The sequence below is a fragment of the Gorilla gorilla genome, chromosome 6 (genome assembly GCF_029281585.2).
Source record: "Gorilla gorilla gorilla isolate KB3781 chromosome 6, NHGRI_mGorGor1-v2.1_pri, whole genome shotgun sequence".
In the NCBI taxonomy this organism is placed as follows: Eukaryota; Metazoa; Chordata; class Mammalia; order Primates; family Hominidae; genus Gorilla; species Gorilla gorilla.
In genome coordinates, this window is record NC_073230.2 from 106,688,338 (window position 1) to 106,708,320 (window position 19,983).

Genomic DNA, 19,983 nt, shown 5'->3' on the forward strand with positions numbered 1-19,983 from the left:
TCATAATTTTAAAAGTGGGCGATTGTGTTTCTGTTTTTGTAAGACTGTGTTTTTAACACAAAAACACAGCTTTGTTGAAATGACATGATTAAAAAAATTTTTGGGAGACTATATATACTTCTCTGATCATATCATTTTGATAGAAGCAAAATAATATAGCAGGACTCACCGCTGTTTACTGTATGTTAAACCAGAGGTCAAAAATAGTCTTTCAGTATTTTAATTATCTTAACAATAAATGGCAACAGCACATAATGTTACTTCTACTTAATTGAACTTTTACATGGAAGACTTGACCCTCAGGCTAGGCGCTCCCTGCTAGCTGTGAGAACCTAGGTAGGTCTCCTAAACTTTCTGAGACCTAATCATTAAATTTGAAAAAGTGGAACATTAATAACTCCTCATTTTATCCCTGGGGGGTTATTGTGATCAATGAGATAATATGATGAAAAGTACTTTGAAAATAGGAAACAGTAGGCATTTCTACAATAGTGCATGTCAACTAGAATAATTTTGCCTAAATGCAGCTTTCTCTTTATCTCAGACATTAAAGAACATAATTGAAGCTTACAGTGAGTTGACAAGGAAACTGAAATAGAACTCTGGAAGGAATCTAAACATGACTGAGCCATAAAGTCAGGCAATAACACCACGTAGTGAAACTGGTCAGGAGATGGATTGTAGCTGATGGCCTTAGGTTACTTTTCTGTAGAGCTGGCAGATACGATAAAAGATGTCCAATTAAATGTCAATTTCAAATAAGCAATGAATAACTTGTTAGTGTAAGTATGCTTCATGCAATATTTGTGATACACTTTTACTAAGAAGGTATTTATTTTTTATTGAAATTCAAAGTTAACTGATTGTCTTGTATTTCTTTTTGCTAAATTCATCAACCTTGTCTTTCAGGCTTTCAGTTTCTATATTTGTAATATGGGAAAGTCAGCTTCCCCATTACTTCACAGTATTGTAAAGATCAAGCAAAGCCTATTCATCCAGATATATAGAATTTTATAATTTTCATTTTTAACTTCTGTAAGCTACCTATTTTTATTTTTGTAAGCGAATACTTGCCACAGAGCTATTGAAAATAAAATGTTTTGCAGGAACTAGAACCTTCTGATTCACAATAGAAGCTAAAAAATATCCTTGTTGATTATTAATATGCTACTTAAAGCAGAGTCACATACCAAGAGGCAGGTGAGCAATTTATTTTTATATATATACACACCTATATATGTGTATATAGGTGTGTATGTATATATAGGTGTATATATGTGTGTATATATATATACACACACATATATACACCTATATATACATATATACACACATATATATATGTATATATATACACACACATATATTTTTTAACCCCATCAGTATTATGTGCCCATAATAATTAAAAATAAAAAAATTAAAAATTTAATTGAAAGATAATATGTATAAGTTTTGACACACACACACATATTGTAGAATGGTTAAATCTAGCTAATTAACAAAGCTTCACCTAACATAGTTATTATTATGGTCTATATATCATCATTAACTAAAGTCACCGTTTATATAATAGATTTCTTGAATTTATTCCTCCTCTCTAACTGTAATTATGCGTCCTTTGACCAACATCTCCCCATCTCTTCCTCCCTTGTAACCACCCCAATCTTTGGTAACCACCATTATAGACTCTGTGTTCTATGACGTCAACTTTTTTTTTTTTTTTTTTTGAGACAGAGTCTCACTTTGTTACCTAGGCTGGAGTGCAGTGGCGTAATCTCGGCTCACTGCAATCTCTGCTTCCTTGGTTCAAGCGATTCTCCTGCCTCAGCCTCCCAAGTAGCAAGGATTACAGATGCATGCCACCATGCCTGGCTAATTTTTGTATTATTAGTAGAGACGGGTTTTCTCCATGTTGGCAAGGCTGGTCTCGAACTCCTGACCTCAGGTGATCCACCTGCCTCAGCCTCCCAAAGTGCTGGGATTACAGGTGTGAGCTACCACACCCAGCTAAGATCGACTTTTTTAGATTCCACAGTAATTATATTCTTGAATCAGATAGCCAGAATATAAACCCCACCTCCACCAATATACTTTGTATGATGATGACCTTTGGAAAATCCTCATTGACCTCAGCTGTGAAACAGGATAACAATGCTTAGATGGTAGAATTGTTAAGAGAATAAGAAGCATTAAATCTGTTTGGAGCATATTGCCCAGATGTAGGGGAAAGTTAGAGTACTCTCATGATTTTCATTTATCAGATTATTTAAAATACATAGAAACACTGACTTCCAGTGAGATCTCTAGAGCTAGCGTAATATAAAGGTACCTATGCAGTGCTGACTCAAAACAGTAGTTTTGTAATTAATAGAGATTTAAACTCTTAATGTCTGTCCTTGGACTGAACATGAACCTGCTTTATAATTTCATTGATGTATATGGAAATAAGCTATGAAAATCATTGGTGTCTGTCCTTTTTCTTCTCACTTCTTCTTTTTTCTTTTTTTCCTCTTTCTCCACCCTCCTTCTTCTTCCTCTTTCTCCTCTCCTTCTTGGAAGGCAGGTAGACTATGAGGAGTTCTAGGTTCATATAAAAGCTGTCATCACCGTCACTTTGTACTTTAAGTCATATTATATTTCTGTACCTGTTTCTTCATCAGTAACTTGGGATGATTGAACAAAATGATTTCTAAAGCAAGCACTAATTTTATCTGCTTATAGCCTGCTGTAGCATTTGCTACATCCACAGTCTTGTTTTGCAAGATAAGTAGAGTGACTAGCCCTAGTCATACAGCTAGCTCATGACATAGATATGATTAGGAACTCATATTTAATGATGTCTTCCTTGAATACGTGCTCATTGGAAAATCAGTTTATCTTGCAAGTTCTTTCCTTTAGAAGCTCTTAACTTATTTATATAAATTAAAGCTATTAAAAACTGCTTTCAATAGCTATCAACTTTGTGAATTCTTATGCATCATAAAAACCATAGGTACAAACTGGTCATTTCACCTGTTAATATCTCCTGAAATTGTACCAATTGTTGCAGTAATTGGGATTGTTATTAGGAATCAGTGGTTCATTGAAATGCCAATGTAGTCAGCACTTACTCTTTTTTTTAGACAATTAGTTGTATTTATTAAAAAAGGGAGAAAACTAAAAATCTACTTCATCTCCATATGACGTTTACTTAATGTCTTATTATTTGTTCTTTCTCTGCCCTACCTCGTTTGTTAATTTCAAAACTATGAGATTACAATAAAGGAACCTAATGTGTATTAAGTTAATGTAAAGTAGACCTCTGAGAGACATCTTCTTGTTGCTATTTCTGCTAGGATTTTGCTGGAATAAAATGCAAAACAATCTCTTACAAAGTATATGGAGTGACTTCTTTTTCCATATAGGTAGCCAATAGCTCTTAAATTGTGTACCACTTTTTGAACAATAATTTAGGAATATTTTAAGCATCAAATAGCAGATGACAAGGTAGTCCAAAGAATACTTTTTAAAGTTTAGTCATAAACGAAGCGTTCGATCTATTTTTAGCCAACTAGAAGAAAATGGGATAGCAGTGGAGCCTCAACATTTATAGTATTTATAGAAGTACTGCTTTTGGTTTTCTCTAAAAATGCCTGATTTTTTTTTTTACTTTAACATTTGTTTATGGACACATAGTTCAACTATAAATGTATATAGTTGTTGATCATTATATAAACTTTAAATTGAAGTGTTTATTACATTTTATGCTAATAATTATTAAAGTCCAGTGTATTAGTTAGGACTCCTACTAGCTACCAGTTGAAGCAAATCCAAAATAATAGTGATTTTTAACACTATGGAAGTTTGGTTTTTACTCATGTCAATCAGAGTTAACGTAGACTGGGGCAGGTAGGGAAACTACACAAATCAGGGGTCTGCACCCAGATCTCATTACTCTGTCATTCTCTGAGCATGGGCTCTGCCTTAGAGTCTATTGTTGTTACTTGTGCTCTTTATTAGGAGCAAAGAATGGTATTCTTCCGTGCCTCCTTTTTAAGGGAACTTCCAGCATTTTCTTTTATTTGTTTCTGGCCAGAATTTAGTGGTCTCTTGGTCATAGTTACCTTCAAAATGGCCATATATCCAGCTACATGGCAGGGGGCTGTACTAAGTAAGAAAAGGAAAACAGATATTGGGGAACAGAAAGCATCTCTGCTATGGTTACTATATGGACATTTGTGTTTTAAAATAACAAGTTGTTTCTGCCTTTTAGAAAATTTAAATCTAATTAGGTAGTCAAAACTTATACATCTAAATTAAATACATCTTAAATTTAGATTGCAATACAAATTATTAAATGACTAAATGCCAAGTCACTTAAATAGAATAGCAATAGATTTGCTATAGAAATTTTGAAAAAGAAGAGGTAATTATGGATTAGAGTCATATAAGAGGTTTATGAACTTTGGATTGAAAACCAAGTCAATGAAGAAGAAAAGGCAAAATGTTTCTGGAGGGAAGAATGGCATAAAATAAAAATATAAGGAGATGAACAACCACTGTTGGAGACTAGTGAGGTCAGTTAATCCAATAGTTTGTTATAGAAAAAGTAATATTGAATCAAAAGGTTTATTAATGGTAGAATATGTGGCCTTGAATGTCAGAATGGTTTGGGATTTAATGTGTAGGCAAAGTACCACAAACATTTTGGGCACTGTAATGCAATGATTAAAGCACTTAATATTATGATTAGAAGGAGAAAGACTTGGGGAAGCTTGACCAGAAGATATGCTGTTTTGATGGTCAGATGTGGAATTTTAAACATCTGAACAAGGGATCAAATAGGAATTAATTCTTAAATAGAAATGATGATATCAGACTTTATTTTTTAAAAACATGAATTTAATGACTGATGTAGAGTGTCAGTTGAGTATCATTTTTTAAGTTGAATGGATGAGAATATCAAAGCTGTTTACCAAAATTAAAAATCAAAAGTTTTTATTTTGGGAGTAAAGTGATGAGTTTAACTTAGAACAGTAAAGTTTGAGGTGTTGACAAGAGGGTACAAATAGCTCTGTTTATGCTCAAACACTGGTTTCATATTACGTGGTTTTCTTTGCTGTATACTATCCATCAATTGTGTTGTGTGGGGATGCATTTTACACATACACAAAAGGATGACATACTGTTTTAAAATTCTGATTTCATCCTGATTATGAAGGCAATTCTGTAGCATTTTTGTTGCATTTTGTATAACCTTATCTCTTACCTGAATCTGTCTTATTTTTCACAGATAACGGTTGTAATAATTGTTCACCTTATGGTCAACCAAGGGTTCAGTCATACCTAAACTGACTAAATGATTGATTTTATTGCTCACAGGTTAGATTAGGTAAATAGGATGGTAATATGAAAAATGAGAGCCATTTGTAATTTGAATGGGGATAACACTATATGCAAAATATGTAAATAAGTATTGCTAAAAAACTTTAGCTGTTTTCAACTTCTAAGATATATCTCTCAATCTGTTTCTTTTTTCTTTCTGTGTTACCAAATTTCTGTCCTTATGCCATTCGTTTTTAGATGCATAGGACATCTTTGCTGTGTAATTCATTTATGTTCAGTATACTTGATTATGAAAAAAAGATTTTTTTGTCAAAAACTCAGATGTTTCAAGCACTTTCTCAGATGAGCTAAATATAAACTTTTAAAGAAATCTATCACTATCACCATCTAAGATTTTCACTTACAGAACTAGGAAACTTGTTCCTGTAGAATCATAGTTTGTTTTATGTTTTTAGCAATGTCATTATTGTCATCTAATTGAATTTATTTGCTTACAAAAATAAGAAACATGTTTCTCTGTCAGACTTCATGTAGCACATATCTAACATCATTTCCCAGTAAATCCTCCCCAACACTTGCCTCATAGAACTTACTGTGCTCACGCTTATTTCCAAGTCACTTAATGACTGCATTTTGGGACATCTAAAGGATTAAATGTTTGTGTACCATTTACTTTATTATTTCATTTAACTACCCGACTTTTCCCTGTTGACTGCTACTCCTGCTGACAGACAGATACCCCTTTAAGTAAAAATGTTTTAAGTGTGTTATCTGGCATCTTCAGTATTACTAGTAATCCACTTTGTAATAAGGGCTTTTTTTTTTTAATTATGGTGATTTATCCTCAGCTGTAATACCATGTATCTGTGTATGGGTTTCTGCCCATCGTTTATAAGAAGTTCGAGAAAACTTCTGGAAATAGAGAAAACCAAACACCACATGTTCTCACTCATAAGTGGGAGTTGAACAATGAGGACACATGGACACAGGGAGGGGAACATCACACACTGGGGTCTGTCAGGGGATGGAGGACTAGGGGAGGGATAGCATGAGGAAAAATACCTAATGTAGATGATGGGTTGATGGGTGTAGCAGACCAACGTGGCACATGTGTACCTATGTAACAAACCTGCACATTGTGCACAAGTACCCCAGAACTTAAAGTATAATTAAAAAAAAAATTCTGGAAATATTACAGTGGAAATATCAAAGTCACTCTCCAACCAATATAGTGATATGATCTGAATATCCTAAATACCGAGACTCACTGCCCAGAAACAAAATTAAAATTCAAAATTATTTGATTAGATCAGTGTAATGAAGTCTGGACGAAGGAGGAAAGACTGATAAGAACAAGGCAGAACTTCTGTTACTGAAGAAACTGAGATATCCTGAGGATTCTAATACCAGTAAGAGAAGATTTTTCTCTAGAGGAGTTCACAGGTGGATGAAAAGGAAAACTTGTAAACACATTAAAATATAATGCAAACAAAGTGCTAGTAAAATTATTTCAAAATGATGTGGAGGGCCAGGAACAGTGGCTCATGCCTGTAATCCCAGCAGTTTGGGAGGCCAAGGAGGGAGGATCATCTGAGGTCAGGAGTTCAAGACCAGCCTGGCCAACATAGTGAAACCTCATCTCTACTAAAAATACAAAAATTAGCCAGGCGTGATGGCGGGCACCTGTAATCCCAGCTACTCAGGAGGCTGAGGCAGGAGAATTGCTTGAACCTGGGAAGAAAAGGTTGCAGTTAGCCTAGATCGTACCACTGCACTCAAGCCTAAGCAACAGACTGAGACTCCATCTCAAAAAATAAAAAAGTAATAAAAGTGATGTGGGGTAGAGTTAGATTATCAGCTGTCTGGTGAATTATACAAGCTGGCATTGTCTAGTTAATGGCATCTGGCTCTCTTACCATGACATTCAGACCATCCAAAGATTCTAACTCAACCTACGTTTCCAGTTTTATCTCTTAATGTACAGTTCAAACTTCATTGTTTACCCCTGTATTTTCTCCACTTTTAATTTTTTTGTTTTATTTTCTATTCTACAAATCTGCCTTTTTGTTTTCATGTCTCTATGTGCCTAGTTCCTAGAGCCCATCTCTGGTTGTGTGCATCTTATCATTCATTCAAAATAAAAGGCAGGCTGAGAGTGAGGGCTGACACCTGTAATCAGAGCATTTTGGGAGGCCGAGGCAGGCGGATCACCTGAGGTCAGGAGTTCGAGACCAGCCTGGTCAACATGATGAAACCCCGTATCTAATAAAAATACAAAAATTAGCAGGGTGTGGTTGTGGGCACCTGTAATCCCAGCTACTCGGTAGGCTGAGGCAGGAGAATCACTTGAACCCAGGAGGCAGAGGTTCAAATGAGCCAAGGTTGCACCATTGCACTCACGCCTGGGCAACAACAGTGAAACTCCATCTCAAAAAAATTAAAATAAAATAAATAAAATAAAATACCAACATATGAAGACTTGCCCCAAAGCAATCTTTCTTTATTTTGTTCTCACAGATAATTTTGTTTTTGTGTATATTACAATAGATAGTGAATTTTACCTTCTTCCAGAATTTATTTTGCATATGCCATTTTAAAAACCATTTTAATCTATGCAGTGAGAAATAGTTAATTACATATTTGTATGCCTCGTATCACCTAACACAGTTCCGTGCATATAGTGTATAATAGGTATTTTTTAAGCTGGATAAACAAGTCAAGATCTTAAGTACTAGAACTGGAAGAGAGTTTTAGAGTAGAATTTTAGAGGATCAGTTTCTAAATAAAAATGAAACAAGGAGAACAAGCAGTTGGAGAATGTTAAGGAACATAGAGTTACTGTTTTCTAGGTCCCTGTCTGCACATCTTGCCCATCCTGTCCTCTCATCTATGTCAGTATTCTCCATGAGGTTTCTGAGGGTAATATCATGAAGTCAGTTTTTAGATTCCTAGAAAGTTTTATTGACTGTGTAACACCAGCCTGCATCAGGGAGGTGGAATGGGATGGGAAAATAGTATCATGTTCAAGCCCCAGTCACAGGAACATGTTAAGTGGTTAACATCTAAGCATATCTTATAAAAATCTATTTTTAAATATCTATAATCTATAAGTAGTTCCAGTGACTCAGTGGTACTGTTTCAGGTATCTGTAAATGGAGTGCTTATTTTGTGCCAACTATGGTTTTAAGTGTTTATGTGTAAAATTCATTAAGTCTTAGCTGTAATCCTAGTAAGTGGCATTATTAGTCCCATTTTACTGAAAAAAGGTTAATTTATCCAAATTCATGCACCCAGTGAAAAATCCAGGTAGGCTGGTTCCCAAATTCATGATTTTAATTTCTACACTAGGCTAGGTCCAGCCAGGGAAGACAATTTCAAAATGACAACAGAATGGACTCTTCATATTAACATTTACTCACCTGGAATGCTTGCTTTCCTGTCTTGTCTTCTGCTTGTGAATCTCCTTGATGGTTCTAAGCCATAAAGCTTTAGACATTCAGCATTTGAAAATTTCATCTGGGAATGATTGTTATTTTTCAAAAGTAACTGATTACTTGGGACCGTGTATTTGGGACTCACTAGAAGTCTTATATAGCAATAAGCAGTTTCCTGGGGACAAAATAATACTCTCCTAAAAATACATGGGAATGAGAGCAATACAGTGAAGCAGATTTTTTTAAAGTTTTTTATTTTTATTTTTAATTTTTATGGGCACATAGCAGGTATATAATTTTGATACAAGCATATAATGTCTAACAATCACATCAGGGTGAGTGGGGTATTCATCAACTCAAGTGTTCATCATCTCTTTGTATTATGAACATTCCAATTGTACTCCATCAGTTATTCAAAACACCACACGAAGGTTTTGCCTCCTTTGCATTCTCAAAGCTTTAATGCCTGACCCATGTTGGCATGATTGAGAAAAGTCCTGACCTGTATCAAGGTACTGATTCAATTACTTAATAATCAATATATAACAAAGGAAACGTTTAAAAAATTCTCTGAGGAAAAATTCCTACCGAATAGGTAAATCAGTGCTTAGGGTAACCCTGGTCCATGATGTTGTCCAGCAACTGAGGTTTTAGCTATCTGCCATTCCTTAGGTTGTTGTCCTCATCTGTCTGATTAAAATGGGCTCAATACCACCGTAAAACTTTTGAGGCCAAAAGAAGACAGGAAAATTAGTAGAAGGCAACAAGAGTGATTGAAGAGTCATGCATATATCACTTTTGCTCACATCCTATCTACTAGAATTTGATCACATGGCTATATCATGACAAGAGAAACTGAAAAGTATAGTTTCTGGCAGGGCAGTCCTGAGGACTCTGACTAGAAGGAAGGAGGAGGAAATGCATATTGAAGCCCTGTTACAGTCCATTCTTCTGGCATTTCAAGTATCTGTGCATACCATTTTTTCCCACGTGTAGAACATTTTCAGCTCCTCCCCATAGATGATTCAAAGTCTCAACAAATGAATAAAATCCAGGATCTCTGTGTCACATGCAGTTCTCTCCATCAGGTAGGATGTTTCCTCATTTGACTACCCATAATACAGCATTATGCCAGTTATTTTCTCTACCCTATTCCCATTGCTGCCCAAATATATAATATTCATTGGTCATGTCTGCTGGGTAACTACGATAAAAACTCCCATCTGTAAAATGAGAGTGAGAAATACAGAACAATCACTGACCCATTCACCCTATCTCTTTCTATCAGGCAAGAAATACAAAGATATCCTTCTTTTGCATAAAGCTACGTTTCTTGGTTAGCTCATCTCACTGTTTCTGGTAGTATTCTCTAGGATTAACTATCTTGTCTAAAACACTTTCTGACACATCTGAAGGGGTGTGCTTGAGGCTAAACAGCTTTTATCGCTTGCTGTTACTGGTGCAGGTTTAGAGCCCAAAAGTTGCTTTAGGGTTCCACTACAACATTGCCACAGATCAGGTTTGTGGTTTCGTTAGTCACACAACATCAACAACAATGCCCAGATGACTTCTAGTTGTTGTTCTTTTCACCAGTAAATTTCTTGTGCAAGCCACCTCAGTCCTAAAATTTAGTCTAGAAATAATTCTTAATACTGGTATGTTTTATTTATTTGTTAGATTCTAAATTTAGCTTATCCTCATCTCCGTCATCTCCGTGGTGGATTACTTGAAGACATTGCTGAGTACAGAAAATTTGATGTTCTAATAGGTACTGGATATTACTCATTTTTAAATTGTCCATTTGTACCTGTGACCAAGGTTGCTAGCTGTCCACCAAAGTTCTGTCTTCCCATTCCATTGGGAAATTTTCTTTTAAATAAGACTCCCTAGCCAGGGACTACATTTCTCCCACCTTTTTGTCTCTGTAGGACCATATGACAAGTTCATAACAATAGAAAATGAGTGAAAGTAATATGTGTCACTTCCAGCCTGAGATTTTTAGGACTTGAGAGTGCTTTCTCCACACTTCCTTCCTCCATCTAGCAGCTGCAAGCCCAATGTCCTGGATGCCCTTGGAATCCAAGTGCTGAAGGATGCAAAAGATCTCCCAGCTTTAAGACTGCATAACTGCCTGGAGCAGAATCTATCCATGCACTACCACTCTCCACACCCTGTGCAACTTAGACTATTATTTGAGTTAGAAGTACTTTACTATACTAAGATACAAAAGATTTCAGATTTTTCATTAAGGCATTTGTGCCACCATGGCTAACATAGAATCTTGTTCCTGTATGTCAAGTATTTCCCAGGTTAAAAGTTTTATTCGGGAGCAGATAACTCAAAATCTGAAAAGGCCAGCTATTTGCTTTCCTAGATTTTTTGGCACCTTGGTGTGGGTATAATCCACATTCTTCTAATGACAGTCATCTACCCTGAACTTGGTTATTGGAGCCATGGTGCAAATTAGGGACTGTGGAGGATCCATTCTGGGATGATAGTAATTGAGCAACACTGAAATTTATGGAAATTTTGTGAGCTATGCAGTACACATTTAGTGAAATAATTTGGGCTTGAAAATAGTCCCAATTGATTATCTTGGCTTGCAGTTCAGAGCCATGACTAATACTCTATAGGAGATGATTGAGACAAACCGAAAATAGTGGTCCACCAATTAGATCTAGGCAAAGGACCAGGAGTGACTTTTAAAGGCATTGTTGAGTATATGAAATTTACTTTTTAAAATTATCATGAGACTAAGACTGTGAAGTTTTTAGGATTAGAAAAAATACATTTGAACTTTTTAATTGGGAAATGCAATTAGCTGTCATTTGATGTTTCTACCAAGAGAATCAGTCCTCAATGCATCATTATTTGCTTTATTCTTTCCTAGCAGCTGAAATAAAAAAAGGGGTACTTCGCTATTATTTTTAGACCATATTAACCAGAAAATGGCACTAAAATCTGCGTACTTTCTCAAGAATATTTTCCTATTACGTATATCTGTATTCTGAGTTAATGCACAAGTAAATACCTGCTTAAATCAACAATTTGATAACACCCGTAACACATCCTATGTATCAGGTGAAGTAAATGGTAGACCAGTAGATTTAGTAAAGGACACACTAACAGTTCATTTTTGATCAGGGGAAAACATTCCTGTAAATCATTGTTATCACCTTTAATGATGAGGTTCAAAAAGGAGACGTCTACATTGTGAACTGTCATTTTCAGTTCTCTCTTCTGCCCATCCCCAAATCTTCCTGGAACACTAAAAAGTCATCTAAACTGAGCAGCATTTCACTTTTTACAGGAATTTTGGAAGTTCTCTTTCCCTGTCTAAACACGCAGCTTTCACTGTGCATGGTTATGAAACTGATTATTTCAGGGAATTAACTTGTATGGTTATTAGCCTTTTTACTCTTTGATCTTTCATAATTCTGAGCCTATATAAGGGATGAACTATTTAAATGACATGATGGGATTTTACAACAAGGGAATTAGTAATATCACAGAAGAAATTATGTTGTTCAATTTTACCATAACATTAATATCTTAATTTGGTTTAATCAAGGGATACTACCTAAGAGTAAATATCTCAGAAGACCTCTAAGAGAAGATTATTAATATTTTGAAATATAAACCACCTAAGGTTATAAACAATATTAAAATGTAATAGTCTGGCTCATACTGTAAATTATAGCCTTTTAACTTTTTTCTTTCCTTAAATAAAGATATACATTTTATTGAACATAGTAATATATATCACAGTTAATTTCAATTAGCAATGGTAGTGACAACAGAAATCCTAGATGAATGTGATCGGTAAACAATTCAAAAATCTAATTGAAACATAACTTTCAAATTCCAATTTATTTAAGTTGTTTATCGGATTCGTTGCAGACCACTTTTAACTCAGGATTGCTGCTGTCATATTGGCAGTGGTAACTAATCACTTCTCTCATCTACCTTTGTGTCAGTCTGGGTTCAATCGTTTGTGTCAGTCTGGGTTCAATCAGAAGAGAGAAAAAATACAGCATTTTGAACAAGGAAAGTTTATTTTTCAATAAAAAATTATCTACAGTAGGGATTGGAGTAATGAGGGATTGGCTAGAAGTACAGAGAACTCTAAAGGATTTATGAATATCAGATATAATATTATATAATGTGTAATAACAACTGCCTCTAGGGTTGAGATAGAGTGCCCAAGGCAGAGTTCCTAATCCCCCAGTTCCCCTGGGCTGAGGTTCACATCTTGTAGAGGCCATGGTCATGGCCCACCAAGGTGGAGAAGTCACTGTGATGCCACACTGATAGGATTTGCTGGAAATTTACCCTCTGAGGTTCCAGGTCTTTCCTTGTAAGCTCTCCTCTACAAAAATATCTGGGGCAGGGGGCGGGGCTGGAGGGGTACAGGTGACAGAATTAGAACCTGAGCCTGGTGAAGCTGGCCATGTTGCTGGAGTGGGCAATCTGGGGAAACTGCAACGCTGTAGGAGCTGAGCTCTGGAGAATATACAGACAGTGCAGGAGACAGACACCAGACAGGAGCACATGCTGCAAGAGACTGTGAGCAAACAAACCAGAACAAGGAAGAAAAATCCTTTTTCTCATTCAGTGTCTGTCTTGCATCATTTGCAGGCAAACCTTGAAATTGTGCCATCTGATAAAGGAAAAGTATTGAAAGGGCCCAGATCCATTTTCATAGGGCAAGGTAGAAGGGTGCATTTGGAGTTGAGCGGCAGGAAATGTATTATCAGCATAGCATGGTACTGAAAGTAGGATACAATTTCTATAAAATTTTAGGTATTACTCAGACCCTATCTTGGAGAGTCAGATATCATAGAGGGATAATGAAAGTGAACTGATGTGTGTATCAGCATGCTTGTTACTTAATTCTAGTGCTACCACACACATACACACAAAAAGGATTATTTTACATCACAGACTCTCACTTTCTGCAAGTGCAAATTGAACAAATTGCAGTAAACTCACCATTTCAGTTACATTGATTGTGTCAATAATGGTTGGAAGAGTGCTACATTTAAGCTTACTATTCTTTGTAAATATGATTAGTCATTTAGAACAAATAAATCATTTTTTAATATAGCTACTAATAAGAAAAAAAATTCACAGTCAAGGAAGAGTTTCATTGTGTATAGTTTTTGACATATCCTAATTGGCCAAATTATCTTAGTTGGCTAATAAACGTGACTCTCAGTAAAGTTCTTCATAATTTCCACAGTTTCTCAGAAAAGCGAAATTGATTGGGGAACATAAGTCATATGAACTAGGCATTTGCCCAGGAGTCATATGTTTAAACATGTTCAAGTACGGGGACTACTTCAGCATGAAATTATCATCCAATTCATCAGCATTTATTTTTTTCATTAGGTCTAAGGTGTGCATGCATGTAAAGCTTTGTAAAGCATTTTAATTAAAGTATCAATTTAATTAGAATAGATTTAAATTAATTGCATTTAAAAATCAATACAATTAGATGAAGTTATTTCTGATTATTGCAAAATGATAAAGGCTGTGAAAGTCATACAAGATTGTTGAATCTGCGCTTGAATTACTTCACATCATTACAATAAATTTAAAGAAAACAGCTTTCTATGGAGTTGTTTTAATTATAGCTGACCTTTTAGTTATTTTAACATGGACTGAGTAAAATTATGCTATTACATAAAAACCCAAGAAAAACAGCTGTCTTATATAGACCAAGAGAATATGGCACTGAACGAAAATATAAGGAGGAAATAATTGAAAGCACAATTTTCATTAGTGGCACATAAATTTTCTGTTAGGAAAAAAATTATAACCTCTGGACACCTACTAAAACATATTAAGTTAGCACCCCGAAAAACTGTATGTGTAAATTTATTTCTGAAATAACACGTAAAAAGAGAATTGACTATCATTGATTTCCTTTTTGTACTGCCGTGTTGTTTTCCATGTTAAAGCAATATAAGGGCTTAAAAATGATATCTCTCATTTGAACATTGAAGTACGTAAGTGAAATTATGTATCTATTGCTTTTTGTGATTTTTAAAAAGTCTCATTATTTTTAGAGCATATCTAATATTTTGATTTAATATCTTTTTTTTTTTAGCTTCACCATGGGTTGATAATAGCAGAACTCCAAATAAGATTGACCTTTATGATGTACGCAGAAGACCATGGTAAGAATTTTTAGCTAGCCATGAAAAGATAAAATAGGCAAGAAGATATATATTTGCTAAAAAGTCAGAATTTTTTATTATTAGGATGAGTATTAACTACTTATTGAAAGTGATCTGATTTTTAAAAATAAGTAAATATAGGTAAAGGTAAATGAAAATGATGAGTTCAAGTGGGTAATGCTAATTAATATAGGTGAACCCATTTATCACATTCATTTCAAATGGACTACTTTAAGTTTTATATTTAATCTCAGTACTACACCTCTTAGCTGGTATGGATTTCTATGGCAGGGATCCAGTTTGCTTGGAGTAGAGCTCCAACAGAGAGATGAGATAGAGTAGGAGATAATTTGCCTCTGGCAGTGAACTAATGAGAATTGGACCCAAGGTAAAAGCTGCCCCTAATTATATTCATATAGCTTAGGTTTTATTTTTTTTCCAAAATGAAGACTTATTTGTACCTCACTACTGAAGCAACTTGTTCTCCTAACATAAAATTGGAAAAATACCAATAATTTGTAATTGGACTTACTGGAAAACAACTATTTTTGGGTTTTTTAAAACTATTAATTGTATTTATTTGCTTTTTAAAAATGTATTTAATGTGTGAATTTTAAGAAATGAGTTCATATATACAGTATAAGTGCTTTGTATCCCACACTTTTCATATCAATAACTTTTGAGTACATATTCATGAGAAAAGGCACATACCATCATTTGAATGAAGACTATATGGTAAATTATTTACGAAATCCCCTATTATTGGACGTTTAGGTTATTTCTAACTTTTTTCTAGGGTTCAGACAAATTGCAAGAGCATAATGTTGGATCCCAAAGACTTGTATTTGGAGGCTTTTAGATGCCCTTTTAAATATCCCAGTAGCAATTTATGTCTACACCAACCATGTTTAATAGTGACAATTATTACTAATTTACATATTCTTCCTGTGGAGCCATGGGGCTGTTGAGTGGAGCTAAAAACTAATATATCGTCTTGTTTTAATTCAGGAATTGGTTGTTTTGGAGGAGACTTAGAAGCTGGGTGCCAGTCAGTAGAGGCAGACATGTCCTGTCTTCTCTTATCTTCCCATTGAGTGGCATACCTGGACCAGCATTAAGATACTAGGCATCAGCCTGGTTTGCTGTCCATGAAAATTCGCCTGCCACTCTGCCACTTTACCTTCTTATCAAGCAAAGGTGCAGGTTACAAACTCCAACTGCTTCCTCAACACATAGAACTAATTGTGCTGTATGTTGTCTGAAAACTAATTGGAAAGTTAACTGGCAGCCTCCTGAGAAGTTACATTTACAGTGATGGCTTCAGAAATAAGTAAAAAATTGATGTCAGGTGCAGCCCTTCCTGTCGGAGAAGTCAGGCCCCATTCCAGTCGGTGGCCAGGCAACGTGAGTGAGCTTTTGGGTCAGTCATACACAATCAAGATGATCTCTCTCCACAACCACTGAACCATCTGCATAAATCTCTTCTAGAGTCTCTTTAAAATGCAGAGATTCTGATTCCATGGGGTTGAATTTGGAAATTAATATTCTGAACTGATTCCCCAGGTGATTCTTAAACACTATAAAGTTTGAGAGCCATTGAAATTCTTGGTAATAACATCACATATTGCCTAATTTTAATCTCTTTATTGGCCAGTTATATTTCTTTTTTGTTGATATTGCTTTTTGATGTTCCTAAGCAACTTATCTATTTTTTGTGCTTATTTTTTACATTTAAAAATATGACAGTCTGTTTTTCATTAAAGTGACTTTTAAACCTGTGGTCAACAATTGGAGTTTAGATAATTGTTTTTCCAGGAAAAATGTTCTTCTCAAAGTTAAAATATGTTTCTTCATCTTCTGTTACAAATATCAAAAAATGTTAAATATTATGCTTCTGACATCTCTATTGTTATATTGGATATTGCTTTTATCAAACTGACATTGAAGAATATGAATAGAAAACCATTGTCTACTTAGATAGAAGTGGGTCTTTGCTTGGGGAAAAAAACTGTCTCAGAGATCAGTAAATATCAATTCAACAAATATCAGTGTTTGATATTTTGGAAGAGAAAAGCATTTATTACAATATTTGTTTCAGGTACATCCAAGGAGCTGCATCTCCCAAAGACATGCTTATTCTGGTGGACGTGTGAGTTGTTAAATACTACATATTTATATATTGAGAATATGGGAGGATTTGTAGATAACAGTAGTATGGTGGGACTAAGAAAGGTTTGATAGGTTAAAAAAGAAACAAAGAAAAATTATGATGACTTTTATATTCAGGCAATGAAGCCATATCAAGACAATAACAAAACAAATTATTTAATTAAACATGAAGAGAATCTATATGGGTATTGATATATTAATATTACATATCATATAATGTTAAATATGAAGTATATTAAATAAGTTAATGTTGGAACTTGTTCGGGCACGGAAGCTTCACACCTGTAGTTCCAGCTACTTGGGAGGCTAAGGTGGGAGGATTGCTTGAGCCCAGGAGATCAAGGTTACAGTGAACCATGTTCCTGCCACTGTATTCCAGCCTGGGTGAAGAGACAATGTCTCAGAAAAGAAAAAAAAAAATATATCTGGGATTTTTAAAAGTGAAATGGTGATATACAAAAAATAATTCCTTGAGTTTTTATGTTGGTCTGTTTATTTGTTATAGTGCTTCAATTCAAGATATATGTGTATGTTTGCAAGTGTACACGTTTTCTAATAAGGTTGAAGATGTAGAAATTGAAAAGATTATATCCTGCTATGGAGATTTACTTTTTTAAAGAGCAATAATCAAGGAATTAAAATAAACATGAAGTGTAAAATGCTTAGGTTACTCATGTTTTTCCTCAAGAGAAGAAATGCTCATGTTTTTCCCTGAGGAAAAAAAAAAAAATCTTTGTCTCTTTGGAAGAAACAAAATCTAGTAATTTGGGGACAGCTAAATCCCACAGGCGAGTATTAACATTTGAATTTTCCCCATTTTAAGCTCAAGTTAGCCAATTTAATTTAGTTGTCCAAACCCTTATAACCCAGTCTGAGAAAGAGAAGATAAATGAATTCAACAAATGTAATTTAAATGTTAATTCTTATTTTATTTCTTAAGATGCATTTAAGCCTCATGTTACTTTAATTAAATTATGGATCTTATATGCTAATCCTTGATCTTCTTCTTAAGTATAAATCAATATATTAATGCAATATATTATAATCCTGTTGGATGTATAATAATATCCAGAAATAATGTCATTTCAAAATCTGTAGAAGCCAAATTTATATCCCAAACTTGAAAATGTATATGAAATTTAAATACTACTTTCAAAAATTCTTTCAACAGAAATGTATTGAGGTCTTCCTACACACAGTGTAGTAACATAGAAACAAAGATGATTAAGACATAGTTACTGAGACCAGACGTGGTTACTCACGCCTGTGATCCCATCACTTGGGAGGCTAAGGCAGGTGGATGGCTTAAGCCCAGGAGTTTGAGACCAGCCTGAGCAACAAAGCAATATCTCATTTCTACAACAAATACAAAAGAAAAACCAGCTGGGCATGGTGGCACACACCTGTAATTCCAGCTACATTTTAGAGGCTGAGGTGGGAGGATGCCTGAGGCCAGGAGATGGGGGCTACAGTGAGTTGTGTTCATACCCTGCACTCCAGCCTGGGCAACAGAGCAAAAGCTTGTCTCAAAAAAAAAAAAAAAAAAAAAAAAAAAAGAAAAAAAGGAGATATACCTAATGTAAATGACAAGTTACTGGGTGCAACACACCAACATGGCACATGTATACGTATGTAACAAAACTGCACGTTGTGCACATGTACCCTAAAACTTAAAGTATGTTAAAAAAAAAAAGACATAGTACCTGATCGCAAAGATAATTCAAATGTATTAGGTAAACTAGACCTTAACAAATAACAAAAATAATTGTAGAAATTAATAGATATAAAGTATGACATAGCACTAAAGGAATACATAAGAGATAGCAACTTGATTTAATGTATCAGGAAAGCATTAAGGAGATAAAATTGGGATTGAATCCTCATGGCTCATATTTTCAAAGGCAAGCATGGGAGGGGAGAGGAAACACAGTGGAATTTCAGGTGGAAGAATTGCCAGAAGTGAAGCTGCACAGGTAAGTCTGGGGACATTTATGGAGGAGGTAGAGGATTGAAAATGCCTTTGCAAAATTTTGACAGTGAGACAAATCTGACATGGTTGCCTCTATCTTGTTTCTAGCTTCACAGGCTGATTGGCTGCTCATTCCTGGGTGTGGGCCAAGATAACTTTGGGAGAAATTTAGTTTATAGTTTAAATGATAATAGCCCTTCCCTAAAACGAAACTGCCCTTATAAAACTAATGAAAGGCTACCAAATTAGAGGATAAGAGAAATTTGAATATGTAGATGTAGTTAAATAATTACTAGCCATTATTCTGGAGGTCACAAGATTTGCAACTTCCCCTATTATTCCTGTAAATAACATCACTATTCTAGAACCTCAGATGGGGCTTTTGAGGTATCTTTTCAGGCTTTTGCATTTCTAGCAGATGGTCCCACGGGGACCTGTGCCTCAACCAATCCTGTGCCCCCCACCCAAAAGTGGGCTCAGCACAAGAGGGCCGTTTTCCACACCCCTGTGATTTCATCTTCAACCAATTAGCAGCACTCATATCCTAGCCCCCTGCCCATCAAACTGTCTTTGAAAAATCCGTAATCTCCCTCGGAGCCTTTGATGAGATTGATTTGAGTAATAACACCATCTCCTGTCTGGCATGACTAGCCCGGCATCAATTAAACTCTTTCTTTACTGCAATGCCATGGTCTTTGTTAGTGCAGTGGGCAGGAAGAACCTGTTGGGTGGTTACAGGAAGAAGAGAGAGAAAATGCCAAAATGAAAGGATTGGAATACAGGGCTATTGAGATTTCTGGCTATTTAGTCGGTATCTATGAGCTGTTAAAAATATTAGGTCAGGATTTGTTTCTAGAACTTTCACCTGTTAGCATGTGAAGGAGACTAATTGCTGGGTTGACTG

The 19,983-nt window shown here is 35.1% G+C and overlaps 1 protein-coding gene across 8 annotated transcripts in view; it reads left to right on the top strand.

The window, feature by feature from the left end:
* CACNA2D1 (calcium voltage-gated channel auxiliary subunit alpha2delta 1) overlaps positions 1-19,983 on the top strand; it is a 494,639-nt gene that overhangs the window by 359,723 nt on the left and 114,933 nt on the right. For 4 of the 8 annotated variants that reach the window (XM_055347564.2, XM_055347566.2, XM_055347565.2 and 1 more), the window contains exons 8-10: positions 14,872-14,941; positions 17,040-17,090; positions 19,012-19,083. In XM_055347564.2, the coding sequence (XP_055203539.1) occupies positions 14,872-14,941; positions 17,040-17,090; positions 19,012-19,083 (193 nt within the window). The remainder of the gene's footprint in view (positions 1-14,871; positions 14,942-17,039; positions 17,091-19,011; positions 19,084-19,983) is intronic. The other 4 variants (XM_055347568.2, XM_055347569.2, XM_019031687.4 and 1 more) reach the window with 1 other exon arrangement.